The sequence below is a fragment of the Trematomus bernacchii genome, unplaced genomic scaffold, assembly GCF_902827165.1.
Source record: "Trematomus bernacchii unplaced genomic scaffold, fTreBer1.1, whole genome shotgun sequence".
Lineage (NCBI taxonomy): Eukaryota > Metazoa > Chordata > Actinopteri > Perciformes > Nototheniidae > Trematomus > Trematomus bernacchii.
The window spans coordinates 309,708-320,151 of record NW_022987726.1 but is presented as its reverse complement, the minus strand read 5'-3'; the positions used below and the strand labels follow the sequence as shown (position 1 = coordinate 320,151).

At 39.5% G+C, this 10,444-nt stretch overlaps 1 protein-coding gene across 1 annotated transcript in view; it reads left to right on the top strand.

The window, feature by feature from the left end:
* The window catches only part of LOC117493938 (cytokine receptor common subunit gamma-like), an 11,683-nt gene extending 1,239 nt beyond the window's left edge, over window positions 1-10,444 (top strand). Inside the window, exons 2-8 of the mRNA XM_034144535.1 lie at window positions 5,511-5,601; window positions 5,825-5,988; window positions 6,188-6,335; window positions 6,426-6,583; window positions 8,736-8,826; window positions 9,295-9,354; window positions 9,519-10,444. Coding sequence (XP_034000426.1) covers window positions 5,511-5,601; window positions 5,825-5,988; window positions 6,188-6,335; window positions 6,426-6,583; window positions 8,736-8,826; window positions 9,295-9,354; window positions 9,519-9,768 — 962 coding nt within the window. The 3' untranslated portion in view covers window positions 9,769-10,444. The remainder of the gene's footprint in view (window positions 1-5,510; window positions 5,602-5,824; window positions 5,989-6,187; window positions 6,336-6,425; window positions 6,584-8,735; window positions 8,827-9,294; window positions 9,355-9,518) is intronic.

Sequence of the window (10,444 nt, the reverse complement as noted above, 5' to 3'; positions counted from 1 at the left end):
AAGATACACACACAGCGGTTGCCCAAGTTGAAGGCCCAAGCAAAGCTGCTTTGTTTAGTTAATGTGAATGTGTGCCTTGCTCCTGAGTGCTGTGTTCCCAGTGATCGTGCCGCCGTGCACACGGAGTTTCAAACGTGGTTTCTATGCTGCTCTTTATTTCTGTGTCTCTACGCAGTGATGTTGGCCATGCTGTTGATCTTATCTACATGACGGGTTAGTGGGCCCTCTCTGTAGACCGGGCGCACACACACACACACACACACACACACACACACACACACACACACACACACACACACACACACACACACACACACACACACACACACACACACACACTCACACACACAATTTTCTTTGGGTAAATATTTATTTTATTGATCTCCCCTTCATCGTTTTTATATTCAGACATTACGAGTTGTTTTCTCCGGAGGCCGCGCTGCCGCCTAGAGAGAGTGTCTTTAGAGAGTGGGTCAGTTGTGCAATTGTGTGTGTGTGTGTGTGTGTGTGTTGTTGGAGCAAAACACCTCTGCTACGCGCCGTTCGTTGGATGAGGCTGGATCTCTATTAAATTAAGAAAGGAATTGAAAACACCGGAATCAAAAGTTATAACAATTATCTGAGTTTACTGGTAGGAAATAGAACAAGTATACAAGTTATACAGAGTACTCCGGACTTCAGATTTGTGATGCGATGCGGATAAAGGTGTCAGGACCATCCACTCATCAAACCAAAAAGAAATTGGACTTCAGGTTTGTGATGCGATGCGGACACAGATATCAGGACCAACAAACTCCCCAAACCAAAAAGCATTTTTACACTCAAAAACATCAGTATTCATATCTATTTTTGGGGCGGAGATCAGTCGACTCTTCCTTCCCATTTTCCTCCCAAGCGAATCAGAGTTCCGTGAGGAGGAGCTGTGTAAGCTGATCACCTCCCCCAAGTGTCCTGATTGGCTGGATTCACTTCTGGTCGAGGTCAATCAGAGTTCCGAACAGAGAGTGAGATCCTAAATTTCACCAGGTCAAAAGTCAACGTTTATCTCCACCCTATCTACACCACATTCCCTTCCTATCAGTTCTTCACCTATTTAACGATGTCTTTAACGACTTAAAAACAGCATCTGGCTTTTAGGGGTGATACAGGCAAGGTTGGTGTGTGACACAGAATCTCTGGGTCAGTGAGTTTGAAAGTGAGAATAACATTCCTATTTGGTGATTATCAAAACCCGTTTGTGATTACCTAAAACAGTTCAAATTATACATGTTTACTTCAATACAGTGTAGAATCATATCTTTTTACTTCAATCCCTCTTTTGATCTCACCTCACGAGATCAACATATAGCATTTGAAACATTACCACTGTCATTCTTTTTTCTTACTGTGTCTGTCCCAACATTTATATAAACCCATCAGAAGCTGGGATATAGAGCACTTTAAACCTTTAAGAACAGTCCACAACAACAACTTATTATGACAGTGGAGGGAGAATAAAATATGTCTAAAAAGCAAAGTCCTTGTCAGCTGAGTCATCTTTACTCTTCCCTCAATGGTGGAACTGATGAGTCTAACACACAATGAGCAGATACAAGGCACACAACAACAACCACATGTCACTAAAATGGCAATAAAAATAGCCACAGAAATTAGAAAAGACATTATCATACTTTTCCCTCTTTTGGTAACACATAGTTCTGTAGAATAAAAAATACAAATCCCTTTTTATGGGATATAAAAATAAAGTTGAAAGTTCCTCAAAAAATGGATTGTTCAGACAAAGTTCCACACCGGCTATATCAACCTGTTTCAGCGGGAAATGGAGTTCCCTGTGCCGTCTTGGTTTGCCATGTCTTCGTCCCCCCAGCCCGCTGACGGCGGCTTCTGGGGTGCCTGCTAGAGAGATGTGGCCTGATTGTTCTCCCCCGGCCCGCTGATGGCGGCCTCCGGGTCGATGCTTGAGAGATGTCCCGATCCTCCTCCTCTGGTCCGCTGATGGCGCCTCCTGGGTCGACTGCCTTGACGAGAGCCAGATCTGTTCTGATGTCGTCTAGGCTCCTCGCGACGAGGGCCAACTCTGTCCTGATGTCGTCTAGGGTCCTCGCGACGAGGGCCAACTCTGTCCTGATGTCGTCTAGGGTCCTCGCAGGTGTTTTTCCCGACCGCACACTGGCTCCAGTGGTACCAGTTGTCTCCCTTTCCATCTAGGCGGACGGCATGGGAGGTCCCCTTCAACCAGACGTAATCTGCTGTGTTGGCCTTGTGTTTCTCGGGTCCCCCTTTTGGCGTCAGCAACCTGTGTGGAGGAGTCTCATACCAAGCCCTTAAGTTGCTGGAAATATGGTTTTGAAATCATCTCTTCTACTTCTTTAGTGTTTATTGGCGGCACCAACTAGACTGGAGTGTGGACAAGAGACTATGCAGAAAATAATAAACAAAAAATAAAAATAAAAAATAAAAAATAAAAATAAAAAATAGAACAAAAATAAAAATAAAACAAAAAAGGAACAAACTAACAAAACAAAAAATAACCAAAGCTAGATTATTTTAAATGTATCAATTTCTCTTAAAAGCAACAAATAAAACAAAACAAAAAATACCAAAACTAGTATTTTAAATTGATAAATTTCTCCTAAAAACGTAATAATCTCACATACATATTGTCTGATGTATATCCTATCCTTTTCCCCCCTTTTTCTGAAATAGAACGCCGTTAACGGTGTTCTTATTTTCAGAAATATCGAGCCTCATACATCAGTTATTTAATATCAGCTATATATTTATTATTACTATCACTTATATATCAGGCATTAAATGTCAGCCTTCTTTCATGATTGACCTCGTCTATATTATCTGACTTATATTGATACGTGTTCGTTTGTATTTATTTAATATACTGGGCAATTATTGATAACTTTTTGAATCTCCCTCTTTTCTTAACAACTGGAGCTATGGCTATTTTGAAATCTGACTTGGTTAAGAGATGATTTGTTTATTGGTGAGAGCAAAACTCTTCCCCTTGTTCTGGGGTGGGGGTGAGTAGTTTGGGAGAGTTCCTTACAATCTCCAGATCTTCCTCTCTGTGTTGAGGCCATAAAACCTTTTAATGGGCTCTGTGGTCTGTTCAGATTTAGATTTTCTTCCTCTCCAGAGGTCATGCCTGTCTTTGACCCTGTATGCTGCTGTGAGTCTGCAGCACCTCAGGAGCAGAGAAAGGGGGAGATCTCTTCCCAAAAGTGTAAGCTCCCTCATGAGCAACATAGCACCACATCAAACTCTCCCTGACTTATTTGTAAAGCGTTCTTTAAGGCCTGAATTGAGTCTTCTGTTGTGTAACGGAAAATCCCATTTCCAAAAAGGGGTCAGTTTAATAGTCCTTATCATATTATCGCTCTGTGCTTGCATGCTAGGACCTAATTCTCTTTCTACATGTTTTAGCTCCATATTAGCAGGGTTCACTAACATGGTTGGTTGATCCAGTTTAAGATTTTCAATATCTACCATTACTATTTCCAACATTCCTTTTCCCTGAATATCAGGTCTAACAATGTGTTTTCTTTTAGGAGTATTAGATGGGATACTCATAAGTGGCATTTGTGATCTATTATCTCCGTAGGGTGGAGGTAGGGTCTCAGACATTATACCACCTGCTTGTTGCTCTCTGTCTCTATGTCTTCTGCAATTCTTTACCCACAGTTCTTTTTACTGGATTTGTCTCTCAAGTATTACACAGATTTGACTTAAAAAATCACACAGAGCTTTTCATACCTTATCATATTACAGTCAGGCAAATTTTTATTGTGCGATGTTTATTTCAACAGATAGCGTGACTTCCAGAAGCAAGCTTCTACAATCCCCTCACGGCGATTGCGACTTCAGGCCAGGAGTTAAAACTCAGTCAACAAAATCTCTTTATCGTCACGTTTAATGAGCCTGATTATCCCCACAACAGTTTTGTGATGAGATTCGGTCGTTCCAAATAATTAGTTGGAGGTCGCGTCTCTCTCCTCCTCTATCACCCACCATATAACAATTACAGAAATGTTATACATTTAAAGCACCACGAAAGGTAACCGCATTAATCAATCTTATCATGATCTGCGGGGAATTTAACCCTTCTGTTTTTTACACCTTCGTAGTCTTTAATTAAAGCACTGTAAAGCAACCGTATTAATCAATGTTATTTTGACTTACGGGGAATTTAACCTATACTTCTTTTACAGCCTTACAGTCTTCGTATTTAGTGAGTGAAGGGCCGGGACTTATCTACCCGCCTCTCTCAAACACTATTTTTGCTCTAGGTCCAGGACTGAATACCCTTCTCTAAGCACTTCCCCAATATCCCCAACTTGTAATATGTATTGTATTTCCCACCGTGACTAAGAACACTGAGAACGCTGCTGACAACTCTAAATTTTTTAGTATAATCAATCACAGATTTTTGATAGTCAAAACAGGTGTCTGCTCACCTTTTGTATATTGCCATGGTCTTAGTTGTCACCAGTATCTCTGTGTCCTCCCCCTGGACTGGATTCTGTCCCCTGGCTATCGGTGTTCCTTTCTAGAGATCAGCACTCCACGTCGGGAAAGTCACCACTTGTTGGAGCAGAACACCTCTGCTACGCGCCGTTCGTTGGATGAGGCTGGATCTCTATTAAATTAAGAAAGGAATTGAAAACACCGGATTCAAAAGTTATAACAATTATCTGAGTTTACTGGTAGGAAATAGAACAAGTATACAAGTTATACAGAGTACTCCGGACTTCAGATTTGTGATGCGATGCGGATAAAGGTGTCAGGACCATCCACTCATCAAACCAAAAAGAAATTGGACTTCAGGTTTGTGATGCGATGCGGACACAGATATCGGGACCAACAAACTCACCAAACCAAAAAGCATTTTTACACTCAAAAACATCAGTATTCATATCTATTTTTGGGGCGGAGATCCGTCGACTCTTCCTTCCCATTTTCCTCCCAAGCGAATCAGAGTTCCGTGAGGAGGAGCTGTGTAAGCTGATCACCTCCCCCAAGTGTCCTGATTGGCTGGATTCACTTCTGGTCGAGGTCAATCAGAGTTCCGAACAGAGAGTGAGATCCTAAATTTCACCAGGTCAAAAGTCAACATTTATCTCCACCCTATCTACACCACATTCCCTTCCTATCAGTTCTTCACCTATTTAACGATGTCTTTAACGACTTAAAAACAGTATCTGGCTTTTAGGGGTGATACAGGCAAGGTTGGTGTGTGACACAGAATCTCTGGGTCAGTGAGTTTGAAAGTGAGAATAACATTCCTATTTGGTGATTATCAAAACCCGTCTGTGATTACCTAAAACAGTTCAAATTATACATGTTTACTTCAATACAGTGTAGAATCATATCTTTTTACTTCAGTGTGTGTGTGTGTGTGTGTGTTTGTGTGTGTGTGTGTGTGTGTGTGTGTGTGTGTGTGTGTGTGTGTGTGTGTGTGTGTTCTACTTATCTCAACCTTCTTGTTTCTCTGACAGATGTGGATTGTTTAGTGTTTCATCTGGAATATATTCACTGTTCCTGGAATGAGAACCGGACTCCAGAGGTCAATTACACCTTCTATAGCTGGTTCGTAATTACTGACAGTGACCCTGACACTCTCAAACACCTTCTTTTTTATCTCTGAAGAAGAGTGAAATCTTGGACTAACGTAAAATATAAAAAGTTGACATTGTAATTTATTTATGATCTGCTGTACAGGCACTGGTTTCTGAATGTACAGTTATAGACAAAAACATCAGCACCATCCATTGATTTGTATGTGAATGTATAAATAGTGATTTATTTACAGGTTCAACAAACCACCCAGAGAGTGCCCCAGCTATCTTTCAGAGAACAGCATAAACACTGGATGCAAACAGCCCTATTTACAAAAAGAAGCTGAAAGGTTCAACAACTTTTACACCAAACTGGGAAACGACAGTAATGAAACGACGCATCGTCTCAAAGAAAAAGGTAAGCATATTTACTGGGGCTCATCCTCTGAAGATACTATTTGAAATCAAATATTGAAGGCAGGCAGTTTTATTGGGAAATTAAGCACAACTGTAACTTAATTGTATCATTTAATTAAAGAAAATGATAGTATTTTGACCAAAAAAAAGTATTAAAATCGTTTATACTGTATCATTGAATGGTCTGTTTTGTTTTCTAGTCAAGTTCAATCCTCCCACCAACGTGACTGTCCAGTATGGATTGGACTCGAACCTGTGGCTCAACTGGACCCAGATTTCTCATGGGAAAGTGGAGAGTCAAGTTCGCTACAGGATCAACAACAAGCCGTGGATGGTAGGCATTTTTAAAGAAAGATCCTTTGTTTCATAGTCTTATTTTTTGTCCCACATCTCTTTATCAACTCAATCTTTGTTTCCACAGAAACCATATTATGTGTGTGCTGGGATTCAGAATTACTGCATCAACTTGCCCTCCAGCGCCTTGTATGAGCTGCAGGTGCAGAGCAAATTACACAATACATATGGAGGCGGTAAAGAATCTCTCTGGAGCGACTGGAGTGAGCCTGTGTTCTGGGCCTCCAAAAACAGCAGCACAGGTAAACTGTACATGTTTAGACCTATTTCAAGTCACTTAAAGTAGCCTGTACTGAAGAATGAAGGAATCACTCATGCTACTGGTAACCATAAACTGTCTTAAGCACAGAACCTTTTAGTAAAAAGAAAAAAAAAGCCAAAACTTTCACCTGATTTGTCTTTGATTTATTTCTTATCAAATATAAACAATAAACATATTCTGATTATTGGGCATGACAGGACTAAACATCTGTTTAATGAATACCGACGTGTGGTATTGACCTTTTGACAACCATTTGTAGTGAAAGTAGACACTTTTTTGTTTGTTCCTTGGTAAATGAGTTTTCAAAGCCAGGGCTGTAGTTGAGGGGCCAGTAATAGATATTCTATTACATTAAAATCATTGCAAGGATCGTCTCTGACAACAAACATACTGTAAGCCAAGAGTCCTCCTCTCCACAATTGACTCTCTCTAAAACCCATCCCCAGCATCTGATTTAAATGATCATGCCTCCAATATTAAATGTGAGGAATTTGCATCATTTTTTAAAACAAAAATAGAGACTATTCGATCCAGTATTAAAAAAAACACATATCTTACACCTCCTTGGGATCTACCAGGCAGTGAGCCTTGATGAAATTGGTGCTGCTATCAACAAAAAAGAATTCATCAACATGCTCCCTTGACCTGTCCCAACCAAATTGTTTTAATCCAGCTTTCAGTGCCTGTCTTAAGAAAGGACAAGAATAATCAACATGTTTCTGCAATCTGGTATTTTCCTTTCTGCTTTTAAAACATCTTTGGTAAAACCTCGGCTCAAGAAGCCAGATTTGGACATTGGTGATTTATCTCATTACAGGCCTATTTCTAATCTTCCTTTTCTAAGCAAACTCCTTGAGAAGATTTTCAACCAATTACTCCATCATCTTAACACCAATGACATTTTAGATGAATTCCAGTCTGGCTATCGAACAAACCACAGCACTGAAACAGCTTTATTAAAAATGACCTAAAAACTCTAATGGATTCAAACAATGTAGCTGTCCTCTTTTTGTTAGATTTGAGTGCAGCATTTGACACAATCGATCACAGTATTTGAATGAACCGTCTTGAGAAATGGGAGGGTCTCTCGGGGACAGCCCTTGGATGGCTATACTCATACCTGTCTGACAGAAACATTTTGTAAGTTTGGGAGACTTTGATATTGAATATGGAGTTCCTCAAGGAATCCATCTGGGCCCTTTTCTCTTCTCATTATACATGCTCCCTCTGGGCAAACTAACAAACCATTACAATGTTGAATATCACTGTTACGCCGATGAAAAACACAAGTTACCAATCTTGGGGTAATTTTAGACTGTGGTCTTAATTTTTTTAATACATTTTAACAAGGTTGCAAAAACTTAATTTTTCCACCAGAGGAACATTGCCAGGATCTGACAATGTTTTAATCAGAATGCTGCTAAAATGGTTTTACAAGCTTTTATTATTTGTCGCTTGGAGTGCTGCAATTTTCTTTTAACTGATCTCCCTGAAAAATCTTTAACGAAATTTTAATTAATTCAGAATGCTGCGGCCAGGATTTTGCCAAATACATAAAAAAGGGATCACATTTCCCCTGTGCTGGCATCACTGCATTGGATAGCTGTGTGTTTCAGAATGAACATAACCTGGCCCCTACATACTGTACAACAGTGACTGCCTTTCATTTTACAAACCTACAAGGACACTCAGATCCTCCAATGTCTTTCTTTTAGAAGTACCTCAAGTATTTTACAAGAGGCTGCTTTCTGTTTTTATGGCCCCAAACTGTGGAACAGCCTTCCATTGGATCTCAGAACAGCTAACTCCATTGGATTTTTTGAAAGTAAATTAAAGAACTGTCTTTTTCATTTGGGGTCATTTTAGTGGTATCACTGTTCATGTTTTATTGTTTTATGGTTCTGTGATATAACTCTTTCTTTTTGTTAATGACTTGTTTATAATTATGTTCCTCACTCTTAAGAGCAACCTCCTCGTTGAATCTCTATAACTATTTTCACCATTTTACACATGGTTAAACATCAAAGGTGATTTATACTATCTGAAACTGTTGCTCTGCATGTGAACAACACAGTAAATGTGCAGTTTAATGAAACAACTAAAACCTTCCTTTGTCTTTCTCACACTCACAGACAGCTCGATGTCTGTGTGGACTCCAGTGCTGTATGGGTTGGGTGCTTTCATCCTCATCCTACTGGTCATGATGTTGCTACACCATGAAAGGTGGGTCATGTGTTATGTGTAATGGGGTTATAATGTACCACAGAGTATCAGCATTGGTTACTTATATCTCCTCCATTCCCTGTTGTTATTATCAACAATATTTACCTGAACTGTAATCTAATGTGAGTATTTTAATGTAAAAACATCAATTGTCTTAAAGGAATACTGCATTTGACTGCACTAACTCACCCTGTTACCTAAAATGTGTGAAGATAACTTTGTTTTTCTCACGTGCCTCCACGGTGAACGGTGAATCCAATAATGGAGAAAAAAAATGTATTTCTTAAATTCAAGGCATCATGGGGTGATTAATTGATTTTCAAATTATAATTTTGAACTTTAAAGCAATAGTACATGACAATTACGATTGGAAAGAAATTAACATTTGGTAATGTAACTTTCAATGTATGTGTGATGTAGATTAGTTGATATGATCATCTGATAAACATGTGCCTCCCTTCCATACAGAATCAGAATCATCTTCATCCCTGTGGTTCCCAAGCCATCCCCAAAGCTTCATAATGTCGAGGTTAGTAGCATCAAAAACTCTCTGCTGCCAAAAAAAGATTTTACTGAAACCTAATTTGTTTCATTCAGCAGAGTAAAACTACTGCAGTCTTTGAAGGAAATCTACAAGACATACTGTATGTGAAAGCAAAATAAAGTCAAACATGTTTTTTTCTTTTTTTAATGGATTGGTTTCAGTTCCCCAACGGCCTGAAAGAGAGTTTTAAGTACAATGAGCGTCCCTGTCCTGTCCGTGAGTACTGCCATGTCCCTGAGTCTGACAGCGAGAGCTCTGACTGCTCCACCTGCTCCGGCACCACCGACAAAACCGACTGCTCCGTCTCCATCCCTGTGAACGAATCTGACCTGCCTACTTCCTGTTCCTCTTCCACCTCCACAGTCTCACCTGAGGAGGAGAAGCAGGATTCTGTTTAGGAGGCATGTCAGTCAGGGTTGGGTTTCTGAAAACTTTATAATTCAGATTGTATTTTACTGACACATCTCCTCAAAATGGATACAAAAGGTTCCCTGTATGAGGAGAAATCAGTTTGAAACCCTTAGAAACAATTGGCTCAATTAAAATTGTCCATGTTTAAGAAAACCTACAACCTGATGCAGTAGTTACAGGTCAAAAGAACATCATAAAATCCCTTTTTAGTTTGTTTACAACAAATTACAAACTCTGAATCACTTCATTGATATGTTACTTTTTTATTAGTGACATACAGTAAGTTTCTCTTTAAAATATGCTTCTGGCAAAGTACCACTTTGAGGTGCCAATGTTTACTGTACTGCAAAGTTTTCTCTTTCTCTATCAGTGGTCTGTATGCTCTACCCCAGGAGAACAGATTGAAGTTCCTATTCCAAATCAGAAAAAAGGACATTTAAACTTCCACTTCCTCTCATACCTTACAACCACTGATTAAAGCATGGCTGTCAGTTGAAAAACAAAAAAGTCCTTTGCACCTATTAGTTGTTCCTTAAGCATAGTATTTATTTTTGAGAGACAAATATTTGTACACAACTGAGTTTCATCATCAATCAATCAATGTTTATTTATATAGCCCAATATCACAAATGTTACATTTGTCTCAGTGGACTTCACAGTTTG